The 26,994-nt window shown below is 52.2% G+C and overlaps 1 protein-coding gene across 4 annotated transcripts in view; it reads right to left on the bottom strand.

Moving 5' to 3' along the window:
• ABTB3 (ankyrin repeat and BTB domain containing 3) overlaps positions 1 to 25,543 on the bottom strand; it is a 246,842-nt gene extending 221,299 nt beyond the window's left edge. Inside the window, exon 1 of one of the 4 annotated variants that reach the window (XM_055118420.1) lies at positions 23,445 to 25,543. In XM_055118420.1, coding sequence (XP_054974395.1) covers positions 23,445 to 24,624 — 1,180 coding nt within the window. In that variant the 5' untranslated portion in view covers positions 24,625 to 25,543. The remainder of the gene's footprint in view (positions 1 to 23,444) is intronic. The other 3 variants (XM_055118419.1, XM_055118418.1, XM_055118417.1) reach the window with 3 other exon arrangements.
• Between the last annotated feature and the right edge of the window lie 1,451 nt (positions 25,544 to 26,994).

The raw sequence follows: 26,994 nt of genomic DNA, 5'->3' as shown, positions 1-26,994 counted from the left end.
CCCTTCACTGCCCCCCACCCCAGCTCCCGACACCTCCCAGCTGCCTTTCCCGGAGTCAAGCCCCGGCCCTGGCCTGGGTCCTCTTCTCAGCTGTGGGCTCTCAAAGCTAGGGAACGATGCTTCAGAACCTCAAAGAGTCAGACCCAGTGGACACGTGTGTGGGGAGGCTGGACCCACACTTGTGAATGACAGAACACTGGAGGATGGAGCCCCTACGTCATGCCACCAGCTTCCGCTGGAAACAAGGACGAAAGTAATTTCCTTTTTTTCTGCTGTCCAGCACCACCAACTTCCACTCTTTGCTTTTCACCGTCCCAACTCTTCTTTCCTGGAGTTTGCTGACACCAAGACTGTCCCGCCCACAGTTCTCAGGGACGCCCCTCCCTTTGGATATGCCCCCTTTCAGCAGAGGCGACCTCCCCATTCCCAGCACTGGACTGGGATCAGGGATGCGGCCAACCACCAAAAGGCCAGACAGAGCCAATGCTCACCTGAGCCAGCTGGGAAAGAGCAGATCTTTCTTTCCCCATACAACCCGGGGAGGTCGGGTCAGACACCTCCAGAGCCCAGCTCAGACCAATCTGTGCTGGAGAAGAGCTAAAAGGTTCAAGCTGAGTCCTGCACCCGCCCACAGCCCTGACTCTAGCCTGCCCCTGCCCACTCGCACCAGCCATGACTGCCCCTTTACTGAGCTGGAATTTCCTTCCTTACCTCCCTCCTTCCCTCCCTCCCTTCCTTCTTCCCTTCCTCCTTCCCTCCCTCCCTCCCTCCCTCCCTCCCTTCCTTCCTTCCTTCCTTCCTTCCTTCTTCCCTCCCTCCCTCCCTCCCTCCCTCCTTCCCTCCCTCCCTTCCTTCTTTCCTTCCTTCCTTCCTTCCTTCCTTCCTTCTTTCCTTCCTTCCTTCCTTCCTCCCTCCCTCCCTCCCTCCCTCCCTTCTCCCTCCCTTCCTTCACTTCTTTCCTTTCTCCTTCCCTTCCTTACTTCCTCCCTTCCTTCCTTCTTCCCTCCCTCCTTCCCTCCTCTCCCTTCCTTCCTTCCTTCCTTCCTTCCTTCCTTCCTTCCTTCCTTCCTTCCTTCCTTCCTTCCTTCCTTCCTTCCTTCCTCCCTCCCTCCTTTCCCTCTCTCCCTCCCTTCTTCCATACTGAGCAATGTCAGGGCTTACTCCTGGTTCTGCATTCAGGGATCACTCCTGGCCGACTCAGGGGACCATATGAGCTGCTAGAGGTCAAAGCCCAGTGGACCATGTGCAAGACAAACACCCTACTCACCATACTATTGTTCTGGTCCCTGGGCTGGTATTTCATCTCTCAAAGTTGAAGAATCTAAAGACCCTTACCACCCCCAAGCCCTTTTTCTCAACAGGCAAGACAGATTCTCTTTCTCATTGTCTTTGATGGCCAAATCCATAAAGCCTACTCTCGGAGAGATCTCTGAGACCAGAGAGTAGGAGCACTGACTTGTTTCACAAGGGGCCCCAGAGAGACTTGCTCAGGCCCAAGGCAAGGGTCTATGGGCTTGTGCAGGGTCTTCTGTCTCCATGGACCCTTCAAGCCTGAGATCGTATGTGATGATCTCAGAGAAGATATTTCACAAACACAGATCCCTGCAAACAGAAATCCCTGCCAAAAAGGCTCTCTCCGCCCAGGCAGAAGGAACCTCAGTGGGTGCAGTGAGGCGGGCGTCCAGCCAAAGGCCAGTCCAGTGAGCTGGGACCAACGATTGGGCTGGAAGATCCTCACCACTCAGTTAAGGCTGAGCATATTGAACACTTCCTAGCCTGAAGCTCATCTTTTCTCGAGTTCCTCTGTCCAACTGCATGACTTGAACAGGAAATCAATCAAAAAAAAAAAAAGGCAATTCACTCGTATTAATCAGGTTGCTAAACAAAAGCCTACAAAAATGCCAGATTCAATCCATGTTGTAACTCAAGCGGCCCTGAATTCGAGCTGAGCCTATTATCCAGGACAAGGACTGAGAGGGCCTGGCCTGGGCCCACCTTGGTTCTTCAGCGATTCGAGAACCAGGCCTGTGCCTTGGTGTTAAGAGATAAACAGGCCTTGACTGCAGCATCAACCATCACCCATTTTGAAGATCAATTAGAATTCAATGACTCTGGGGGTTCAGGATGAGTCAAAAAAAAATAAATAAAAGCACTTGTGTGCAGAACTAATAGCTCAGATAGATATGCTCGACAACAACAGCAAACAACACAAAGAGCAGCCCCATCAAAAATATGGGGTGAGAAGTGAACAGGCACCTCCCAAAAGAAGACATACGGATGGCCAGGAGGCATATAAAAGAGTGTTCATTACCAGTGATTATCAGAGAAATGCAAATCAAAACACCAGTGAGATATCATCTCACACCTGTGATGGTGGCATGTAATCAAGAAAGATTGGAAACAACCAGTGTTTTCGGAAATGAAGTGAAAAAGGAACCCTTATTCTCCGCTGGTGGGAATGTTGTCTGGTTCAGCTTTTGTGGAAAATGGTGGGAGACTCCTCCGAAAGTTTAAAATAAAGCTTCTAAATGACCTAGTGAGTTCCCTCCTATGCACCTACCCTCTCAAAAATAAAAAAACCCATAAAATCATTAATCTGAAAGGACATATGCACACTTACATTCATTACAAGCATTAATTACACTAGCCAAGATCTGGACACAACCCAAGTGTTGGAAAAGAGATGAGTGGATAAAGAAAATGTACTCTATATATGCACAATGGAATACTACTCAGCTATGAGGAAAGATGAGATCATGCAGTTTACTGCAACTTGAATGGAATTAGCATCAAGCCAAATGAAGTGAGTCAGAAGGGGAAATAGAAACAGCCAGATAATCTCGCTCATCTGTGGGGTGTTAAGAAATCTGGTTGAACTGATATTCCAGGAGTGGCACACCCAACTGAATGCAAAGGCAACCAATCTCGATTGAGAAATATATTAGCACACAAGGCCTCAGCTGTAACAAGATGTTAGTAATCTTTTATACAAGGACTTAATAGCTCCAGGGTGAGATGCAGCAATTTTCACACGCTTTCTTCTAAGAAAATCTTTTTTAGAAAATTATTCATAACAAGCAATACCAAGTAAATTACTTAGGGCCCGCTATTAGGGCAGGCTTGGGTGGTGGTTGGGAAAACTGGAAGTAACGGTAGTGGGAAGCTGTAACGGGCGGTGGGATTGGTGTTGGAATACTAAACGCAATAAATCATCATGAACAACTTTATAAAAATAAAATAAATAAATAAAACATATATACAAAGGAACCTTGCCAAAATTAAAATTAAAAAAAAAATAAAAGGAAATTTGGTTAATGGAGCACTTGCCTTGTATCTGGCACGGTCTGGGTTCAACTCCCAGCTTTGTAAAACAAACAAAGATGAACCAAGAAAAAAATTGTGCTGGAGAGACAGATCCATGGGCAGGGTTCGGGCCTCGCACACAGAAGGCCCAGCTTCCACTTCTGGCCCTGCATGGTCCTCTGACACCACCAGGAATGACTCCAAGCACAGCCTCTGAGCATCACTGGCTGTGGCCCAATCCCTCCCTCCAAAGAAACTAATAGAAACCATCTGAGGCCGGGGCGGGGACTCAGGCAGGCACATGCCGTACGTGTGTGAAGGAAGCCCTGGGTTCTAGCCTCCGCACGAAGGTTAGGACTGGACAATCCACAATGGAAACAAACCCTGAACGATGGCCAATTAGAACAGTGCAGAGGAGCTGCAAAGGCGGGGGAAGGGACCTCGGGACAGTGGAGGAGGGTTACCAATGTCGGCAATATTGAGGGTTATTGGTACTAGCAGGGGCTGTTACAGTCTGTAAATACGAGACAATAGCACAGGAGCTGTTATAAGCCACGCTGCCCTCAATACTAATAGGAGGGGAAAGCATCACCTGTCTGCGCGTCAGATCTTGGAGAAACCAGCCTGACGTTCCGGGATTGTGAGGCAGTAAACAGCCAAGCAAGGGCTCGTGCCTTGTTTGACAGACATGGAGTTCAGCCCCAGCTACGGCAGGCACCGTTAACCAGCCACTGTGGGCTCTCTCCCAAACCAAACCCCCAACCCTTCCTGCCCCACTAAATGGGCTCATACCAAGGGCTGGGGAAGGGTGGGGAAATACGTCCCACTAAAGGACTGCATGTCGGAACTTCCCTTGGAACGATGGTGACGGTGGCTGAGTGCTGACCAGAAACAGTAGCAGGAACTTTAAGGTAATGCCCAGGAAGTTCCTTAAAGGGATGCTGGCTCTACCAGGAGGCCCCCTTTCCACCAACCTTTAATTTTTCTTGCTTCAAATAAAGTCATATAGATCACGAATCACAAACCACGAAATCCACATTAATCATCAATTTCTCGAGCGGGCTCAGTAACCTCTCCATTCGTCCTTTCCCTGAGATCTTAGAAGTCTCTCTCAACTCGGCCCTCCCAACGATGTCACACTGGAGGCTCTTTCAGGGTCAGGGGAATGGGATCCAGCTTGTTACTGGATTTAGCATATGAATACACCATGGGAAGCTTGCAAGGCTGTCCCATGTGGGCAGGAAACTCTCAGAAGCTTGACAGTTTCTCCCAGAGGGAGAAATAGGCTACAAGATATTGCTTGGCCGCAAAGCGCACTTCTGGGAGCTCGCTTTTAAGTCTCTGGATGTTGGCTGTTGATGGGATTACATACACCTGGGTTCCTCTGCTGGTACCTTCATGCGTGAGGCCTGTCTGAACATGTGGAGAGGGGCCTCGAGCATGGCTGTAGCTAGGTTCCGGTGGTCTTTGGCCGCTGGGAGCTCTGCTCGGGGTGGGGAGGGAAGCTGGAGCCCATCCCCTCCGAGGGGCCCCGGGGAAGATAGCCAGGCGTGCGGGCAAGAAACTCTCTGTCATAGAAAAGTGATTTTAATTCCCACTCCTAAACTTCTGCTCAAACTTCTAGTCCACCCGGAATAGCTCCTCTCCGCCCTTCCTTTCAGTCATGTGATTCCAAATCAAGTCCTGTTTCTTTCAGCACAGGAAATGGATGTGATGGCTGGAGCTAAAACAGCCATCCTGGGATCATGAGGATGCCTTAAAGACACCAACCAAACGCCATGGTGAGCAGGGCAGAAATACAAGCTTCTGTGATATCAGACCTGCCTCTTCAACCTTGGGCTGACCCGCTGCCTTGGGATGTCACCACTCACTGGTCATTTGGATCTGACATTAGCTGCCAACCACAATCTGACATCAGGTTAGCCAATTAAAATTAAGCGTTCTTATTGGTCAAAGATGGCACCTTCGCCTCTGGCTACCTTTAGCAATCAGCAAGCCCTAATAGAATACACTGGGTTGGGCTCTGATTCAAGGAGGGTGATGTCTTTACTGAGTACACAGCACAGGGAAAGGGACCAGAGGATGGAAAAATCCAAACTCTGCCCTCCAAGACCTTGTAGGCTTAGAGGAAAGGCAAACAGGTTACAGGAAGAGGTTCTGGGAGTTCTGGGGTCACTCCTGTGCGACTGACGAATCAGAGCCAACAGTCCAATGCTCGGACCCAGCTCCCTGATGCTCCCTGGGACCACAGTGCTGGGGACCACACAGCACCAGAGTGAAACTCAGGCCTCGTGCAGGAGGCATATGCTCTAGCCCTCTGAGATTCCTCATCAGCCCCTCACTCGGTTCCTTTTCTTTTTATTTTCTATTGAAGTTCAGGTAAAGAGGTTACAATCGTGTTATTCTGTGTGGTTTGGGTGCACAAAGGTCCCGCACTTTCACCACCACCATCGCCTCTTATCTGCCTCTTCTTCTCTCTGCACCCCACAAGCTCAGGACCGTTTCAGGCAGGACACTCTCCTGTTTCCCCCTGGGTCTTTTACCAGCTAGAAAAGTCTCCAAAGCCTCAAAAGTGGGAATTCTCAGCTCCAGAATGTGAGACCCGCAAAGCCATAACTCATGACCATGTCATTAAGCCCCGATATGATGTTACCCCCAAACCCGTAAGTTTCCATCCTGAATTCCTGAAGTCAACATTGATAACAGTTGCCTCACCCAGGAGAGACACTGTACAGACCCTCTCATTCTGGAAGAATCCCTGCAGAGACACATTAATGCCAGAGAAATTAGGGCCCACCTGAAAACAGGTAAGACAAACAGACAGCAAAAAATATGGTATAAGCAAAATTATTACAGAGGTTTTCCAGCCAAAAGGTAAACATTAACAAGCATGTGTAGGGGTGACTGGGTGGGATGCCTTGAAGAGCAGAGTTTAGGGAATGTTGAAAATTGCCTGTGCAGTTTCACATTTGTAGTACAAACTGTAGCAAATACCTGGTTTCTGACAATTCCGTGGAACTGGTGCCCATGCGGGATGTGTGTAATACACAACATGTGCACACACATACACACATGCTACCACACATGTGTACACACATATACACACATACATGCGATTGCTTCTTTTCTATTACCTCAGAAACAAGACACATCCCCTCGCTTGATGCAAATGAAAACAAATGGAAGCGTTCCTTGCTCTATGGTGGGCAATCAACGCCCTCTTCTCACTCCATGAAAAACTCCTTTCCTTTCCTCTTTGTTTTATTCCTTGGGAGCACGAGGTTCACACCTGGTGATGCTCAGGGCTTACTACTGGCTCTACGCTCAAGGATCACCCCTGCTGGGGCCTGGGGAACCCTATGAGGGACCAGTAACCTGGTCAGCTGCAGGCCAGGCGAGCACGCTACCAGCTGAACTGTACCTTTGGTACCCCCAAAGTTCCTTTTCCTAAACTTTAGGGAGGCCTCGATGAGTGATTGAGACCATAGCCAAGTTCCTGGAAGGGGAATGTATAGGGGATTCCACATGTCGTGCTCCCCACAATAGAAAACTCTGGACAAAAACAATTCAGGGAGGAAATTCAGCATCTAGAAGCACACCTCCAACTGGCATACCCCATCTTTTCAAATATCCAGTGCAACATGGGGTGACCTTTTTGTGTGGGAATGAAAGGAATTTTACAGCGGTATCCTGTGTTTGGGGGCCTTATTGGGTCTGGTTTTGACCTTTGACCTTATTGATCTTTACCTTTGACCTTATTGATCTTTTCCTGTGGGAACAGTAGGGATTTTACAGCAGCATCCTGGGTTTGGGGCCTTAATGGGCCTGGTTTTCCTTCAAAAACAGCTTGCTCAGACTGGGCCATAGATTCTTCTAGAAAGTTCCACCAGGAGGTAAACTGGAAGGGCTCATAATGGAGACCCACCTTTTCCAAGTCAGTGGGAAGTTGGCGAAGTTGTCAGCTGTGTTCTGCAGAACCTGGCAGAGGCTCTGATGTTGCAGCAGGGTCCCCTGCCCCAGTCCCCTCTCTTTCTTTTTTCTTTTTTTTTCCTTTTGGGTCACACCCAGCGATGCACAGCGGTTACTCCTGGCTCATGCACTCAGGAATTACTCTTGGTGGTGCTCAGGGGACCATATGGGATGCTGGGAATCAAACCCGGGTCGGCTGCGTGCAAGGCAAACACTGTACCTGCTGTGCTCCAGCCCCTCTTTCTATGGCTTCTGATCTACACGTGGACCCAGCATGGTTGGGTCCATGATGAAACACTTTACTTCCCACAGATAAAGATGGTAATGCTGGGGTCCAAAGTCAGTCAAGTTTCTACCAGGTTCTGAAAGACAGAATGTGCCTGAAGGTTGGGGGGTGGGGGCAGTTTGAACCTGGGGATAATAACTCCTGCATAGTGAAAAGGGTTCAGGTGGGGTCCTTGTCTTGGGATATTCAGTCCCCTGTGAGTTTGATGCACCTACTATGCGCTAGGAGCACAGAAGCAGCCCTGGACTGGGAAGGCGATGAGGCTTGGTACTACCCCCTACTGGTGACCTTGGCCAACAGCCTCTGAGGCCTCTCAGGCTTGCAATGCATATTGAAGGAAGTAACTGGCAGGACTTAATACACTACGAGAGTCTGAGGAATTCATAATAACAGAGCCCTGTGGGGGCGAACAATCAGCATGGCCTGATAAATAGCAAACAGCTCCTCGAGCCTCCCCGTGGGCCCTCACTGCACTGCACGAAGCGCCAGCCTCTTGGCAGGTGAGTCGGTTCCCCGGGGAGGAGGGGAGATGAGGCAGCTCTGAGCTGTCATGGAAACACCAGGTTAAACCAGCTCGGGATCAAGCATGTGCGTCATGAGCATCGTGCTGCTCGGGGAGGGGGCCAAGTGGACGGTTCTACTGTTGCCTCGTATAACCAGAGGGGCTACAGGTGTTTGTGAGGGCCACTTGACCTGTGACACCAGGGCCCCCAAACAGTCCCCACAGGGCCAGAAGGAGAGACAGAGGAAACGCAAGCAAGTCCCAAGAGAAAGGATGAGCCGAGTGGAGGTTTGATCTTTCTAGTCTCATCAGCTCATCCATCCATCCATCCATCCATCCATCCATCCATCCATCCATCCATCCATCATTTAACAACTCGCCGGTGGGACCAACCTGCTGCCTCCACTGGGGCCCGAATCAATCTGGACCTCCTCAGAGCATGGACGGAATTGTCCACGTGTCACCTGGCACTCTTGCTCTCGGTGGCCAGCCTGGGTGACAGAGAGTCTGCTGAGGGCAAGCAGGCAGAGGGGACAGAGTTGCTGCACCCCCATCTGTGTAGTGGAATTCACACGGCTGACATCATCACTGCCAGGCTGCTGAGACCAGAGGGAAGCGCCCAGCACATGTCCAGGTCCTGCAGGTGTTGGTTTTTTTTTTGTTTGCTTTCTTTTTGGACCACACCCGGCGATGCACAGGGGTTACTCCTGCCTCTGCACTCAGGAATTACCCCTGGCCATGCTCAGGGGACCATATGGGATGCTGGGAATCGAACCCGGGTCGGCTGCATGCAAGGCAAACTCCCTACCCGCTGTGCTGTTGCTCCAGCCCCAGGTGCTGGGTTTTTGTTTTTTTTTAAATCCCTGGAGTTAGCCCCACCCCAGCAAAGAGATCCAAGGACACTGCTTTTCCACATTTCCTGGACAGAAGGTGATGGGTTCAGAGACCTGGGGTTCAGGCTCTGCTACAGCTCTTCAGCTCAGGACCTCCCCCAAGGCCCCTTCCTGCTTATCAGCCACCTGCCTCACCACCCCACACTAATCTCTGCACTCCCACCCCACACCTGACGTGGGGAAGATCTGGTTTGCAAACCCCAATCCAAAGCGGGAATAAAGGAGGAATGAGCACTTGTTTCCTCTTTGCTCTTCAAAGAGGAGCCAGTCCTGGTGGGCGGAGAGTTCCAGCTCTGGGAACGTAAGAGGAAGACTCCAGCCAGCCGCCAATGGGCAAGGCTGGGCAGCCGGTGGGGCTCAGTCCAAGGAGGCCCATTTCAAAGGCCACAATCACACTCTGTGTCCATCGGGCGAAGGCTCTGTTCTCGGTACTGGGGCTCCCTGGGGTGAACAGGGCAGACGAAAGTCCCCGCTCAGCTCCTGTATTCACTAAGACACACTGAAGGGGCACGAGAAGCAGGAAGAGGATGAAGACGAGTCGGGTAACCAGGCTGAGGAGTCTGCGGGCCAGCGAGATGCATGCTGGAATTGGGGTCCCAGAGGGTGGGGGAGTCAGGTGCCCCCAGACCTCAGGCATTAACTGCCCTCCCTTATGTGTCTGCAGCCTTGGCACATCCTTCTACGCCTGCACCCTCCTACGAAGTGGGCATCCTAGAAGGGAGACCACAGAGGCCCAGGGAGAATTAGCCCCAGGGGGTATAGCCAGAAAGGGGCAGCCCTGGGTGGGACTCAGCAGTGAGGTCTCAAAGTCATGCCCTGCCACCCTGACCATACCACTGTAGGGACCTGCCAGCTTACACCCCCTGCGTCATCAGACCCCAGCATCACTTCCTTCTACCTTGGGCTTGAGGGATTCTGGACGGAGTCACTTGGGTAAAACTGGTTTCAACAGGGGCCAGAGCAATAGCACAGCAGGTAAGGCGCCTATCTTGCATGCGGCAAATTCGGATTTGATCTCCAGCATCCCACAGGGTCCCCTGAGCACCGCCAAGAGTAGGAGAGCCCAGACCGAAGGCGCTGGTTTTTCCTAGTCTTCCCTGCTGGTTGCTACCACTGTGAGGCTGTTTTCTCTCCATCCCCTTGAGATACGTGCGGTGTCTATCTCGGTCATTAGGGTTAGTGTGGTTTCTACGAAGTGCATCCTGGCTGCTTGGTCACCAGCCTCCAACATTTCCGAGGGGTGCAGAGAAATGCCCCACCGCTGGGGGGCGCTGCGGTAGCCAACCAGGACCCACATGATGGCTTCCGCCTCCAGGCACTCACTTCCGCCGGCTGAGGAATCGCTGGTCCCCCTGACCTGCTCTCCTTGCCCAGCACAAGAAAGGACTCTGTCCGGGTTTCCTGCTTCCCTGTGTGCACCTATGTGTGCCTTCATTCCGTCTCGTGGCTTTAAATATCTCTGCATGCTCCCAACCCCCAGACTTCCTCCCTCCTCCAGCCCAAGCCTCTCTCCATCACGCCAAGCAGGACGATCCATCTCTGCCCACACAGACAAAAGCCACCTCGGTCCTAGCATGCCCCAAACAGCTCTCCCAATCCTTCCACTCTCCCCAACCTTGTGCCCGCCACGGCTGATTTATGCCTTCCTTGATTCATGGCAACTGTCCTGATCCTTCACTCCCTCCAACCTTGTGCTGGCTGGGCTTGATTCATGCCTTTCCTGAACTCTCGGCAACTGTCCTTCCAGGGGTCAGGACCCCAATCCCTGGAGTTATTTTTGACTCCCGTTGCTCCCCTCACACCCCATCCCCAAGCCAGCACCAACCTCTTGTCTTTGAGTGATGGCCCAAAGCCAGCCTCTCTGAGTCCCCTTCCCCTGCTACTGCCCTGGCCCCTCACCGCCCCCTCCTGGGATTACTGGATTACTGCTGGTCTCCCAGTCCAGTCTCTCTGTCTTCACACTTGCTCTTCTTGAGTCTTTTTTTTTTCCAACCAGCAGCCAAAGGGAGGCTTTAAATCTTAAAAAGTCCTGATTCAGGCTGAAGAGGTAGTATAGTGGATAGGGTGTTCACCTTGCATGCAGGTTCTCTGACCCGGGTTCAATTCCCCAGCACCCTACATGGTCTCCCAAGCCCACCAGGAAGTGATCCCTGAGTGCAGAGCCAGGAGTAAACCCTGAGCACTGTCAGGAGTGTCCCCCCCCCCACCGCCAAACCAAAAATAAGTAAATAAACAAGTCCTTATGCAAAAACTTCAATGACTTCCCATTCCCTAAGAAAACTTGGTTTCTATCATAGCTCCACAGCCTCACTTCTCTACTCTCACCCCGTGCCCTCCTGGCTGACTCCTCATTTCCCAGCACATGGCTTCTTTGCTAGTCTACCACAGGGCCTTTACATCGGCCATTCCTTCTGCCTGGAAGCCTGCTCACAGATACTCACAAGGCGAAATCTCCCACCCCCATCCGCTCTCTGCATCACTGTCACATTCTCAGTGCCACCACCTGACCACAGTCCTGCCAACCCCCTGGACACTGAGTTTATCCACAGGAGACATCGCTTTCTAATAGCCTAGATCACTTCCTTAGGTTTGCTGCATCATGACATTTGCAGCTCAGGGCCCCCCACGAGAACAAACTCAGGTGCCGGGAAGCCCCGCGTGTCGGTCTCTCTGGGCAGTGGCGGCCGCTGGGCGCACAGAGCCCCGTGCATGACCGGCGCTCGGTAAACAGGCACCGACCAAACAACGGAAGAATGACTCGGAGTCATTGACATTCACGTCGGATGGTGTCTGGGAGCCTTGCAACTCCCCTGGGATTTTTCAGAGGCGAATCAAGTCTCAGGGAGGTTCGGCCACTGTTTGTTCTTGGTCCATCCCTTCGCCCCCAGCTGAGGAGGGAGAAACCGGCCCTGTAGCCAGATCATCAGTAGAACCACTGGGCATAGGGGGGCTCTGGAGAAAAGAAGCCCCACCTTGGGGACAGCAGCTCTGGCCAGCCTGCCCCTATGACCCGGAAAAGAGGCTGCAAGAGACGCCTCCTCTGTCTGACCCCTGGATGGGGGAGCAGGGTGGGGGGGCACTGGGGGGGGGCAGGACTGTGCAGTCTGAGAGCTGGCATCACCCGGACACGCTCAGCTCAGCTCCCCTGACCCCATGAGCCCTAACCCGGCTCCACAGCCGAGTGTCTGATGTGGCTACCCCCGGGGAGAGGCAGCTAGTCCACACCCCACATCTGAGCAGTGTCCTATGACACCCCTGTCCCTGCCATGCGCCTCTCCTGAGGGAAGCTTATGGCTGCATAAACTAAACCCGTCTCGGTCTGGCCCAAGCTCCAGGCGGGCAGAAACCCAGCCTGGTTTGGATCCCCAGGGAGAGGCCAGCCCCCACGGCAGCCCCAGAATCAGGGCAGAAAAGGCTGCACCATGCAGCTGAGGGGGGAGGGGAGTACCTGCTTTCTGCACCCGCCTTGCTCCCCCCGCCCCCCCTGCCAAGTTCAAGCAACTCAGAGGTGTGCAGAGAGAGCAGAGTTAGGGTTCCGTCCATGTGCTTCCGAGGCCCAGCCTCAGCCCTGGGCTGGCCCTTGGAGCCGGGATTAGGGAGAAAGCAAGGACACACACTGGCGCCAAGCCCCACCTCTGAGGCAGGCAGAGGTTTTAGGGCTCAGGCTGCAATTCTCACTGCTTTCAGAGGCGCAGGCATGGGGGTCTGTGAATTGGATTCAGATGTTCTCACCTGTTGGCAGCCGGAAGTGGCGTGAATCCAGCCTATGATCAGCTGGATCCTAACTAAATGAGGCGCTTCCACTGCTCATCCGCTGTCTACTCTTCCACTGGCTGTGTTCCTCCTCTTCCTCCTCCGCATGTTCCCTCTGCCACAGGTCCTTTGCACCTTCCCTTTTTACTCACAGACAGTGTTTTATTTATCCACCCAATCTGCCAGGCTTCAGCTCACTCAAGCCATACCCCTCTGCTTAGCTATTACCTGCTAAGTTATTACTCTCGTTAAACAAAGGGGAAGACTGAGTCACCGAGAGGCCAGACTAATGCCCTGATATCATCAAGCTAGAAAGCCACCAAATCTGGCCAGGCTGGTTACTGACAAGCCACTGGTAGTGTTTCACAAGATAAAAGTGAAAGAAACAAGGTCCAGGGCTAGAGGGAGGGAGGAACAAAGGGAAGAAGGGAGGGAGAAAGGAAGGAAAAGAGGAAGGAAGGAAAGAAGAAAGGAAGGAAGGGAGGGAGGGAAGGAGGGAGGGAGGAAGGAAGGAAGGAAGGAAGGAAGGAAGGAAGGAAGGAAGGAAGGAAGGAAGGAAGGAAGGAAGGAAGGAAGGAAGGAAGGAAGGAAGGGCTTACAGGGAACAGATCTTTAATCTAAGGGTCAGGCGCTCCTACATAATACTTGATTGCAGTAAGGTAATTTTTTTTATCCCCCCCACATCCTGTGGCCAATCCTGCTCCAAGGATACTCCCTGAATCAACCATCTCGCCTCGCTGCACCCCTGCGAGGAAGAGCTACCGGTATCTTCACCCAGCAGAGGAGCAGATGCAGCTTCAGGGAGACTCGTGGGCTTTAAGGCAGTGGAGTTGGCATCTGAACACTGGCCAGTCCACCTGCCTTGCTCGTCCAAGAGGCCCCAGTGCTGTGGTCTGGGAAGGATCAGGACAGTCTCACAGCACTGCCAGCCCCTGTGCTCAGTTTGAGTAAGGTTGAGCTTACCCAGCCAGGCGGGGTGTAGACAGAGCTATCTTCCTGCAGGCTCGGTGGTGACACACTCCCTGGGACCTCGGGTGAGGAGAATGCACACAACTGGACTCCCAAAACAAACAGCAAATTCAGGAAGTCGGGGGGGCTAAAACCCAGGAATGGGCCTGAACAGTTCTACAGTGGAAACAGCACTTGCATGTGGCTGATCTGTGTTCGATCCCCGACACTGCATATGGTCCCCTGAGGGCCACCAAGAGTGACCCCTAAGCATGGAGTCAGGAGGAAGCCCCGAGCTCTACTGGATGTAGCTCCAAACCCCAAAATATTATGTATATAAATATATGTACCCAAGGATATATATGTACATAATATACATATGTGTATGTATATGATATATACATGTATATCATATACATACACACGTGTATTCACATAGACATCAGCCATGACCACCAGCACCAACACAAACCTCTTGAGCTGCATGGGAATATTTCTGGAATCTTCTGAAAGGATCCCTTAAACTAGATTCCACCCCATCCTGTACTCAGAACAGAGGCTCTGGAACCCATAGCCCAGCCCCACCCCCAAGGACCCTCTCCCAACCAGTTATTGAACTTGCCTGGGCCTCAGTTCTGGCCCCCACACACCCTCAGTGTCACGGTAAAGTGGGGACAAGTAACACCTCTTCAAGGCACGGGGTGAAGCGTTCATGTGTGAACCAGTCTGGGCCTGGCTCAGCAACTGACTCTTCCTTGTCCAGACACACCTGGGGGTGATGGAAGCATGAGGGAAGATGTGCGCAAGTCCCAGCGTGTCAGGAGTCCATTCAGGGCTCCGAGGTTTACCCACGCCTGGGAACTTCCCACGGACATACCCCACTTCCTGTGCAGGAGAGTACCAGCGATCATAAAGGCAAGGGAGAAAGCGATGATCGGGGAACTAGACCTGTGACTGGGGGGAAAGTACTTTGCATCCACTTTATTTTTATATAGATTCAGAGACACTTGTTTATATTGTTAAGTATCAAATATGTGTGTGTGTGGGTATAGCTTGTCTGATAAAAACATACGCAGTTTGGGAACTGAATACAGAAATTTACACATGCAAGGTATGCACTCTATCACTTTGCCAGATGCCTGGCCCCTCTATATAATATTTGAAGTTTTGCTATTTTGTTATATGAAAATCCAAAGCCAAATCTGAGCCAATCCCTTGCTAGCCTGTTACCTTAGAAAAATTCTTTCAATCTTCTGTGCCTCAATTTCTTAAACTATAAAATGGAAATTCTACTCATTGTAGTAGTAGTAGCAGTAGTAGTAATAGCAATAATAATTCTGGTTTCATAGGTCTGTGATGGAGACTAAAATACTTACTCTTTGGAGAACAAATATCCTCCCATCTGTACAGTTACAGCCAGAAGCAGCGGCCCTGCCAGAGACCATAATTCCCAACCCCTTCTTACCTGGCGGAAGCCACACGACTAAGTTCTGCTTGCTGGGCTGTGGAAAGAATTCATATGCCGACATCTGGGACCATCCTACAAAACCCTCCCACACAACCCTTCACTCTTCTCTCCTGGCCCATTCAGCGAGGATCCTGGGAGTCACGTGATCCAGGAGCCAGCCCCTCCACCCAGGTGCTTCCCCTTCCTCCACTGAACTCAACGTGAATGAGAAGCCCACTTCTGTGTTTCTCCACTAACATGCCAGGATTTACCTGCTGCAAGAGTTAGTTAGCATTATCCTAAGTAAAAGAAATTGGAAGCAGCAGTGAAATGGTGATATGTGGCCTTAGCTTGGAAACATGGGGTATGATATTGCAGCTGGTGAACCTGGGGAACGATGTTCTTTAGCAGTACGATGTTGGGTTGAATTGCCATGCCTGATCGTTTAGAAGGCAGAGCTCTGAGAGGAAGAGGTTTGAAAATGCTGATGGTTTCTGGCTGGGTTTAGCAAGGCATTAGGGAGAGAGAAGAACCACAGCATGAATTAGCTTGCAAGTGAAATTGCAAAGGAATGGTAGGGAGATGAAAGACTGAGACCTGGCTCCCAAACAATAGGCAGAAAGATTGAGAAGACTTTCTAGTAAAGTATCAAATGAGGAGTAATTCTCTCAGCTAAACCTGATGGCCTCGGGCAGTTATTAAATCCAGAGGAAAAAGAGGGACCTGGGATTGAGAAAACAAAAGCATCACCGAGGCTTGAGAATTAGGTCTAGGAAATGACTTGGGGTACGACTACGAGCATACTAAATGCCATATGTGAAAATCCTGCTAAGTTGTAGAGGTAATTGCATCGGCAAAATCTATCAAGTCTGGATGTTCAAAGACCTTTACTGTCGCAGCATTAAAACAACCCCTGAGTCACTAATAGTTCAAAGGCAGGAACTAGGTTACAAAAGATTGAGCGGCTCGGGGAAACCATACTTCCTAAGATCCACTTGAGGTGTGTGCAAGAAGAAAAAGGAACAAAGACGATCCTCACACAGGCCCAGCCAGGAGCACGGTGACTTTCCTCCCAGAGAGAGCAGAATCTGGACAAAAGCAAGACACCAAGGCAGGGCCACACAGCCCACACCTAGGCAAGGCCAGATAAGTACCAACAGCTTCAGGGTTTCTGCCTCAGTTGCCTTTCCCTGATAAGTTTTCTCCCAAGATGCAAGATGGACACAGAGTGGCGTCTGTTGGCTACTGGGTCTCAGAACCAAGTGGGGTGGCAATTACTGAACAGGTCAGAGCTTTACCCAGAGATCCTGAACTTCAATGGTTACTTATAAAATGAATTTCTTCCCTGGAAGAAAGGGAAACATAACTAAGTGTGAGAATGAGTCACATAGACATGTAGTGACCGGAGGAACCAATGACACATCTGGCAATAAAATATGGGCGCAGGGGATGGAGGTATTGTCCAGGTTTGGCCCAAACACCAGTCCTCAGGCCCTCCACACACTCCTCCTCAACCTATAAGCAGATGACTGTCCAAGGCGTTGGAGCTTTGTTGCATTGGAATTGGAGTACTGGAAGGTGTTCCGATTGTCCCTTGCTGACACCTGTTGTCACCTAGAGACCACTTGTTGACAACAAAGCTAGTCAATAAGCTTTACTGTCACCTGTTGACAGTAAAACAAGTATACCACCAGTCTTGGTGCTTACATGCACTTTCTCTCACTGCACATTGGACAGCTAAGGGGCCAGAGACATAGTACAACGGGGAGGATACTTGCCTTGCACATGGCGAACCTGGGTTTGATCCTCAGCATCCAATATGGTCCCCAGAGCACCACCAGGAGTAATTCCTAAGTACAGAGCCACGAATAATCCCTGAGCATCACTGAGCGTGCTCCCCTTCCCCCCACCTGAAAGACGTTCTATTTCATTCAACACAAAATTTGGGGGTTTTCTTTTATAGCAGTTAAGATAACTGGAACAATTCAACACAGAGAGCTCTTAAAACATTGCCTGTGGAAACATGGCTCAGTAGTAGAGGGAACATATGCCTCACACGTGTTCAATCCTTAGCACCACACACCCAAACCATATACAAATCATATTAAAAACAGAGCTTGGCACAGAATGAATGCTAAACAATATAGCTATTACTAACACAATACCCACTTTACTGGAAAACTGCAAGTAATTGTGGTGCCCAATTGCAATGTCCATCGCTGATTTCTCAGTAGGTGATCAGACCCATTTTACAGATGAGTTTGGTACCTGGCTCAATGTCATACCTTAGTGCTGACCAGAGTTAAGAGATCTACAATCCATCCAACGACCATCAGCACCCCTTCCTGACTCCAGGTCTATGAGTGTGTGTACGGAAGCGGGAGGGGGGGAGCGGGGATCAGGGTGGTACCCCAACATTTTATTTAGTGGCTATTTTAGGTGTTTGCTTCAGAAAACCCCCCTTCTTGGGGCTGGAGAGATAGCACAGCGGGTAGGGCGTTTGCCTTGCACGCGGACGACCCGGGTTCAAATCCCAGCATCCCATATGGTCCCCTGAGCACGGCCAGGGGTAATTCCTGAATGCAGAGCCAGGAGTAACCCCTGTGCATCGCTGGGTGTGACCCAAAAAGCAAAAAAAAAAAAAAAAAAGAAAACCCCCCTTCTTGCAGCTGCCCCAGTACAAAACTGAAGAGTCTGCATGGAAAACCCAATCACCCTCACTGACCCAAATTCTAAGTTGTAATTTACAGTGAGCCCGTTAATTAAAAATGTGCTCTAGGAACACGCTAATCTGGTGGGCTCCCCAGATAGCTTATACTGTTCTTTGTGAGACTCTTGGTTTCTCCTGTGACTTTTTTTTTGTCCAGTCCTGTGACACAGCTCCAGGAAATAGCACAACGAGTTTGGGGACAGGCAGGCTACTGGGAAGGCTGGAAACCAACATCAGAATCTTGGGGCACTAGACCCCAAACCCAACCAACTCACCAAGCCAGTGCTGGGGGCCAGAGGGGGGAGGGTGAAGGATCATGTTAATAGATGTTTACTAAGTAACTGGGGATCCCTGCAATGAAAGAGACTATTGAAAAAAAAAAACCTAAAGTATTATTATTACCACCAGCCAGAAAGCTCTGTTTGGGTGAGGAAGCCATTATTAGCAATGTGGCAGGTATTTTCACACACTAGATCCTATATGATACTTTTAATCACCCGATGTGGTAGGTTTTGGCTTTCTTCCTTTATAGTGTCATAGTGTCTTTCTTTTTTTTGTTTCCTCTTTCTTGTGGTTTTTTTTTTTTTTGTAATCCTTATTTGACAGATGAGAAAACCAAATCCAGCAAAATCACAATCACTTGGAACAGAGTCAAAAGTCCAAACTGATCTTTTTTTCCTTTCTTTCCTTCTCCATGTATTTATATATTTATTTCAGGCTTCTGCTCAGAGGCCTCCTACAGACCAGGCTGGCGTTCTATAGCCTGGCTCCTTCCCTGACCGAGGCTCATCTTTCCTAAAGTAAAGACAGCTTCATCTTTTGTCCCACGGTGAAAGCTTTGTCCAGCTTCTCCTTCAGATTCTGTGAGCACTTAAAAGATGATTTCACTCACAGATGCTTTTGTTTATAAAATGGACGTATGTGTTTTAATGCCGGGAAATGCACAAACCCTGTTTATAGTGCAACGTGTGTCTGAAAAATTCATATGCCTCAGAACCTTCTCTTCTACCTGCCCGGGAAGTTCTGTCACCTAGAAAGTTTGACAGTGTTTATTTAAGGATCTTTCCGTTGACCGAACAATCTTTGGATGCCTTGGCACAGAGCCTATGATCTGGTTCAATTCTTAAGGTGGATATATCGAATTACACGATGTAAATATCAGGCAGGGGAATTGTGTTAGAAAAAGAATCCTACACTTTATTCCCACTGCACCAAGGGAAGGAGTTTGTCTAGGATACATACCATACCAGCCCCATTAGGGCAGCAGACCATAATGCCCTGATATGTACAATTTCATACAATGCTCAGAATAAGGAGATCTGTTTTCCAGCTGAGGAAATGGGCTCAGAGAGGTTAGCCGACATGCCCAGGAACACACAGGGAGAAAATAGTGGCCTTGACATTCCAATCCAGGAGGTCTGACTGTAGAGGCTTTTCCAGCTGTTGATCACAGATGTTGACGGGCAAACTTTGCCTGAAATTCGAGGGGCTGGTTCCATTTCGTCAACAAACAGCATTTAGCAACCACTAAGTGCTAAATGCCATGGTGAGGGCTATGGAAGGAGCAGCAGAGATGGACAAGCCACAGGGTGGTGGGAAGACGCAAGTGGGCGGGATTCTCAAGGGAGGGGGCAAGAGCTGTGGGGAGGCCCAGGCTGTGGAGCTGCGGCCAGGAAGGCCTTACACGGAGGGTAGGCAAGATAGAGGAGAGGCCAGTGTGACAACAGTAGTTGGAAATGATCACTCTGGACAAGAACTGTGTTAAGAGTAGATAAAAGTAGATAAAGGGATATACACAACAATCTCTCAGTATCTCTATTGCAAACCACAATGCCCAAAAGGGGAGAGAGAGTCGGGAGGGGGGAGGCAGACTAGGGGTGTTGGGGGGTGACGGGAGGGAAACTGAGGACACTGGTGCTGGGAAATGTACATTGGTGGAGGGATGGGTGTTGGAACACTGCATGACTGAAACCTAATCATGAACAGCCTTGTCGGGGTCTATCTACGGTCATTCAATTAAAAAAAAAAATTTAAAAGTCCCCACAGAAATGCTGGAGAGAGCCTTCCCATACTGTGTCAGAGAGGCAGGCTCTGGGAGGGGGGGGTGGGGCTTATGGTAGCATGAGTGACCCAGGCAAGGGGACAGGATGCAGATGCTTATTTCTGACGCTTCTCCCACCTCCCACTCTGCACCCACTCCCACCCCCTGCTTTGGCTAAATCAAGTCAAACGCGTAACTCCAGCCCCCAGAAGAGTGGTTCTCACTGGGGTCCTTTAGCAGGGACCCCCAGCTCTGACTCAAAGGGTAAGAGAGAACTCACAGAGCTGGAGCACATGCTCTTTGCATGCGGGAGGCCAGGATTCAGTCCCCAGCATCACACGCTTCCCCCAAGTAGCACAGGAGGCCACCCCAAAACAAGCAATGCAATTTAAAAGCCGGCTTTTTTAAAAAAAAATCAGAGACATAAAACTGGTTCCAAAAGTAAAGCAGGCTCTTCCCCTCTCCACCCCAATTCAGACCCCAAACCCTGCAAGTGATTTCTCAGAGCTACCAGGGCCTGTGACTTGGAACCACCTGTCTTTGTCTTCTGAGTCCCATGTGACAAGCTTCCTGCCTCCAGGGGTCTCCACAGTGGAAGAGCAGCAAATTTAAAGGGTGAATAGGTACCAGGGAGGCAGTAGGATGGGCCGGGTGGGCTAGAAAGATTTCTAGAAACAACAATCAATAGCTCCTTTCAGGAGATGATTGTTTAACAAAAGGCAATGAGCTCCAATCCTGGACCTGGACCTCCAGTCTGGTGGGAGATGGACATGGTCAAGCTCACTACACCCAGGGCAGTCTGCAGGGATCCGGGGTTTATCAACTGGAACAGGAAAAATGCAGGATCATGCAGAGTCTGGTTAAGCCAGTGGGTAATGAGGGGCCAGGAGAAGGGTGTGCTGGCAGGGAAGTCCTATTTCTCTCAAGAGCAGGATAGGGGTGGTCCTCTCTTTAACTGGGATAGCCCCAGCATCCTGTCAGGCCAAGCCCGAAGCTCCAGTGGTTCAAACATACAGAATACGGTGGGATGCATGTTATCTTGATACCTCAGTCTCTAGCTTAACTGCTTTAGCCATTCATGAAGAAATGAATTCTCCAATGAATGAATAAGCAATGCTCTGGGCTGGGGGCTGGAGGGGGGGGGGGTTAGGGATCAATTATGTATACTGTGAGCTCCTTAATAAGGCAGATCAGAAGGACAGCCGTGCAAAAGCGTTTAAGAAATAGGTTTGATGTTTAATGTATGTCTCAGATACCTGCGAAATGAATCACTCATTCCTGAATCCCTCTGCATAAGTGGTCTGCTGTTTAAAACAAGGTCAAAGGAAGGAGATGAAGAGATCACAATGGAATTATAGCCTCTCTCAAACCAAGAGATAGCCCAAGGGGCCCTGGAACCCAGAAGTTAAGTTCTGTGGTATGGGAAGTCTGGGATGACAGGATGCACCTCCCCACCCCCACCCCCAAGCATACTTGCCCAGTCCCAAAGCATGGCTGTGGTCTGCGGTCCGCTCCTGCCTTAAATGGTACTTAGCCCAAAGACGATAAACAGTCTTTTAAAGACACTTAGGATACTACACACACACACAAAAAAACCAACAACAACAAAAAAACCCCAACAAAAAACAAAAAACGCAGGGGAGGGGAGGGGGGAGAGGAAGGGAGGGGAAATAGAGGTTAGTGACCCAAACAGAGAGCTACAGGATCTGGGTCTTTTTAAGGATGGGTAGAAGGGGAAAGGAGGTGGGGAGTCCTGGGGAAGGACTTCTGCAACGCTGCAGGGAGACGCAGAGGTAATGGATTGGCACTGTGGGTAGAAAGTTGAGGCCCGGTCCGGCCGCTGTATTTGTTTTGCAAGGATGAGGGCTGGAGTGGGGTCGGGTTCCAGAGAAAGCACGATCCTGTGCAAAGCTCCTGCGTCTTGCAGGTGAGGGCTAAAGAACAAAGATCAATACCTTCTGCCACACGTTTCCAACTAGGTCAGGATTTTGTGTGGTGGGGGAGGGGAGAAGGGCGCCTCTCAGACAACGGCTCTTTAGGGGTTCCGAGCTCTACAGCCAACCGAGGAGAAAGGGTTCTAGCAAAGGGATGCCAAGGAAGTCTCGACCTCGTCGTCTCCCCAATCCCCCCCCCGCCCCCGCACACACACACGTACGCGCACACGCTTTGCTGTCTTTCCCCTCCCCCAACTCTGATCAGAGCCAGGTGAAGAGGGTCGGTTTCTCAGAGGCTCTGAGCCACCGCGCACCCCTCACGCCTGCTCCGGGCTGCGCGCACTCCCGGGCACACTTGCTACGCACCAACACGCACGCATCCACTGCACACCCTTGGCACCCCCAGAGGCCGGCCGCGCCCGCCGCATCTCTGCCTCAGGCCCCAGGAAACCAACAGGCAGCAACATGAATGAAATCTGCCCAGAAAAACTGCCTTTCCGCTCCAACCACGCCACCGCGGGCCAAGCCGCCGAATCTGAAACAAAGTTTTATTTCGTTTTTAGAGTCTCCAGTTACGCTTCTACCATTTCCGGTGCAAAATTGAAGCTTTGAAGTGAACGTCTAGCCCCGGCCCCTGCAGACAGTCGGGACCGCCGGATCAAGCTCTCCAAAACAGGGGCCCTTGTCCCACCCATCCCCACTCCCCCTCCCCAGCGCACACACACAGACACACAGACACACACACAGACACAGACAGACAGACACACACATACACACACACACACACACACACACTCGGGCGCCAGAATGACAGGTTCAACCCCCCCCCCCCCCAGCTCCCGACTCCACGACAGAACCTGCTGGAAAACAACGCCCTAACCGGACAACTCCCCCCAGAACCACGCCCAACCCGGTGGAGCCAAGTCCGGCCTGGGGGGCGCTTCTTTAACTCGGTGGTGTCGGCCCCCGCGGGAGCCGGAGAGCGGTGGGGGAGGCTGGGATGGGGGGGAGAAGGGGTTTGTCCACTGCGCAGCACCCACCCACCAGCCGTGCGCTCTGGGCCTTAGAAACTGTCCGGGGTGGGGGAAACTTGGCTTCTAGAAGAGTCTTGGCGCTCCATCCCTCTCTCTCCATCCCCATCCATGCCTCCCCACGACTGCTCGGAGACCCGGGGAGCTCCCGGTCTTCCCTATCCCTCCCCGCGCGCCGACAAGTGCCTGAGGCAGCGCGGGGAAGTGCTGGAGCGAAGCGCCTCCTCGCGAGTTCCCGGGAGCCAAAACTTGCGCGCCCAGGAATTTGGCATGTTCAAGGTCAAAACAAACAGGACTCTGGCAGGCATACGTAGAGTCTGAACTGATCTCCAACCACCCTCCCCCAAATTAAAAAAAAAAAAATCAAACCGGTGTGGGATTCTTCCCACGGCCTGCGGTAGGCAGCCGCGGGCGCGCCCCAGAGTGGGGCGGTCCCCGCGCGCTGGGCGATTTTTGCGGCGCGTAAAGCCCGCAGCTCCGCGAGCACGCGAGAGGGTCCCGGCTGGGCTCCCTGCACGGGCGGGAGGCGGCGACCGGAATGACGCGGTGGGCAAGCGCGAGGCAAACTTTGGACGGGAGTTGGCCGGGTTTAGGCGCGAGGGGGGCGGCGCCCGCGCAGCCACTTACCGCTGGCGTTCTTCCCGCAGATAAGGTGCTGGTAGGGTTGCAGGAGCCCCCAGATCTCCGAGTCGTTGTTGACCGTGTGCTCCAGCGTCTCCACGGTGAACTTGGGCGCCTCGTGGAGCGCGTGGTGGTGGTGGTGGTGGTGGTTGGTGGCGGCGGTGGCCGGCGCGGAGGCGGCGGCGGCGGCAGCGGCGGCAGCGGCTGCAGCGGCGGCCGGAGGGGCGCAACAGCTGCTGCCCCCGCTGGCGCTGCTGGCCGCGCTGCAGGCGCCGCCGCTGGCCGCTCCCCCTCCGGGCGCCTCGCGTTCCTTCTCCGCCGCGGGGACCGCGCCCGCGCCCGGGACCGGGCCGGGGCCGGAACCCGGGCCTGGGCCGGCGCTGGCCGCCGGGCCGGACCCGCTGCAGCTCCGAGGCAGCCCGGAGGCCACGACCCGCGCGTAGATGTCCCGGAAGAGGCTCTCCATGCAAGCGGTCAGGTAGATGGCGGCGTGCTCGTGGATGCGCAGCGCCACGCGGCTGTCCACCATCCAGCGGTACACGCGGCCCACGGAGAAGGTGAGGCCGCAGCGCGCCGACTTGCCGCGGCCCAGGCGGTCGCCGCCGGCGCTGCTCATGTTGTAGAGCGACAGCGCGGCCAGCGCGGCCGCCGTGCAGTGCGCCGCCAGGCCCCAGGACAGCACGATCTCCATGGCGCTCTGGATCTCGTACTTGGTGCACTTAGCGAAGCGCAGGCTCAGGCGCTGCGCCTCTTTGGCGATGCGTACCAGCGCCCGGCTCACCAGCATGGACAGCTTGGCCAGCGCGTCTTTGGGCAGGCCGCCGGGGACCGCCGGGCCTGCCCGGGGATCCCGCGAGCGCAGCAGCAGCGCCTCCAGCTCCTGGAGGGTCCAGGGCACCTCGTCGAGGTCCGGCAGCAGCCGCGAGCAGTGCTGGCCGGCGCAGTCCAGCCCCTCGGAGTCTTCCACCAGGGCAGTGTTGACAGTGTCAAAGCTGTTGTGCCGGCTGTGCATGGAGTCAGCTAGAGGCGGCCAGCAGCTCCCGCCATACGGGGACGCCGGGTGCGAGTCGGAACAGCACAGGGACAAGTTGGAGGAGCGCACCGAGTCCGCCGCGCCACCATAACCCGAGTCCAGCGTCAGATCCTCCAGCGTCCGCACTACGGGCTTCTTACCTCTTCTGGCCATCGCTGCGCCACTTCATGCTGCGGCCGCCGGGGAGCCGGGGAGGGAAGGAACGGCGAGAAGCAGCGGGCGCCCGGGCGCCGGGAGAGCCGCCCGCGCCCGCCTCGGCTCACTTTTACCCCCGGAGGCCGCGATCAAGTGTTACTACTTTCGGGCTGCCACCGCGAGCCGCCGCTGCGCCGGAACAGACAGGGCGGACCCCGGAGTCACCTCCCAGAGCCCGGGCCGGAGTCGGGGGCGCCGGGAAGGTGGCTCAACGACGGGACTCCCCCCTCTCTGCTTCCCCAATAAAATTTAAAGTGTCTGATCTGGTCTCCCCCGGGCCCAGCTGCAGGCAGAAGCCGCTGGACGCCCACCTCGGCGTTTGCAGGCGGTAAAAGGTCCAAGACGACGACGACGCCGCCGCCGCAGCTCCGCGGGCAACTGGCTGCTGGATCCCGGCTCGCCGCTCCCGGGCCCGGCTCGCTCCTGGCCCTCCCGCCCCTCACTGAAGCGCAGCAACAGCCGCGGCCTCGCAAACCCCGTGCAGCCAAAGGGGCGGGCATATGTAAAGAAGACAGGCAGAGAGCCAATAGGATTACAGGATGCTAATTACCTTGCTTATTTTTTTCAATCCTTGAGCTCCTCGCAGCCCCGCCCCTCGCACACGCCCCCGGCTTGGACCGAGGCTGCAGGACTTGGGGAGCCCAGGCCTGGGAATGGGGGAGGTTGGGGGCGGGGTGGGCTTTGAAAGCAAAGAGATGCGGATTTCTCCCGCTCGCTGGCGCCCCTGCTTCTCGGTGCCTCGGCTTTGGTACCAACCCGATCTGCAGGAGGTTAGGTTAGGTTGGACAGGTGATCCCTCAACTGTCCGCCCAGGTGTGCTCCCTCAAGCGGTCCGCAAAGTGGGGTGCTTCCTGCCCTGGTATATTGAATGTAGGACTTCACTTTCCTTTTTCTTTAAAACGCAAAATCTGTGTGCGTGCGTGCGTGCGAGTGTGTGTGTGTGTGTGTGTGTGTGTGTGTGTGTGTGTTGGGGGGGGGGGGTTGTGTGTGTGTGTTTCTCCCTCTCCGCCGCTGTCCAGCTCGAGTCCCAGGCCCGATGAATGCAGCCCGGGTGATCGGAGGAGCGAGGGTGCCCGGCACCCCGCCGCGATAGAAACGTTCAATCTCCTGACATCACCCACCTTCCAAGAGAGCGCCTCACTAGGCTCCGTTCAGTACCCAGGAGGACACTGTGCCCCTCCTTGTAACATCTGGGGGCGAATCCTGGAGGGGAAGATTTGCGTTCCACTTTACTAGTCCTGGTGGCTAGAATCCAGACAGCTCTGGCTTAAAATGGGGAATACTGTAGGGGAGACCCTCCCACCGTGTTTTTTTTTTGGGGGGGGGAGGGAATAAATGCTCTTCATTGCATGAATTATTCATAGTTGGTATGACTGATTGATCTTCTCTGACAATTGGTATTGCTTCCTTAGACCAAGAGCATCCCACTATGGATTAGAGTGAGCAGGTAATTAAGAAATCATATGCAGATATTAGATGCTTGGGTAAGATCTTAACAGAGTGTTTTTTTAAAGAATGGAGGTAATTAAACAATATGGATTTAATGTATATCTCCTTTATTTATTTAACCATAAATGAATCCATTTTCATTGTCTTATGAAAAATCCAATATACAGCATGTCAAGATTTAGATAAGAATTTAGGTCAAATGCACCTGATATATGGTAATATCTTGCAAAGTGCATTTTCTTTTATTTAATTTAAATTTTTTCCCACCTTATTAAAACACCATGGTTTACAAAGTTGTTCATGATGATTTGTTACAGGCATTGGAAATTCTAACACAGTCCCACCACCACTGAAACCTTCCCTCCATCATTGTCTCCGTTTCCCCAACTATTCTCAAGCCTCCCTCCATAGCAGGCCCACAATAATTTATTTTATATTGCTTTTTACCACTAAATGGCTTATGGAGTGATCAAAAAATAGTAAAATTAAATTTATGAAAATTGTTGTATCTCGCTATGGGGACATTAAGTCCTTGTCTGTGGGTTTACTAAGCTGTTGTTGCTAGTTAAGCTTTCTTGATTAATGTTTTTGTTAGTCGAGATTAGTTGGCTTCTATGTTATATTCCCATTCCATCTGTGTGCCACTACTGGGATGTTAGTATTACAGAGTTTGGAGATGTTGTGTTCAAGCACTCTAGAAAATCTGGAATATTTAACTGGGAAGTCAGGCTGGAGGCATGGTGACAGCTGTTGGGGTGTGAGTGATGCTACTGGAGCTTTGGTAGAACGGGCGGGAACTTGGCTCAGCCCCTCCCGATGTAGCCCGGTGGTCTCAGCCCGAATTGAGAATTTTTGCAGCTAGTTGGTCTCTTTCAAGAT

The sequence above is a fragment of the Sorex araneus genome, chromosome 10 (genome assembly GCF_027595985.1).
Source record: "Sorex araneus isolate mSorAra2 chromosome 10, mSorAra2.pri, whole genome shotgun sequence".
NCBI lineage: Eukaryota > Metazoa > Chordata > Mammalia > Eulipotyphla > Soricidae > Sorex > Sorex araneus.
Note: the sequence above shows the minus strand (reverse complement) of the source record. Positions and strands in the feature narration are given on the sequence as shown.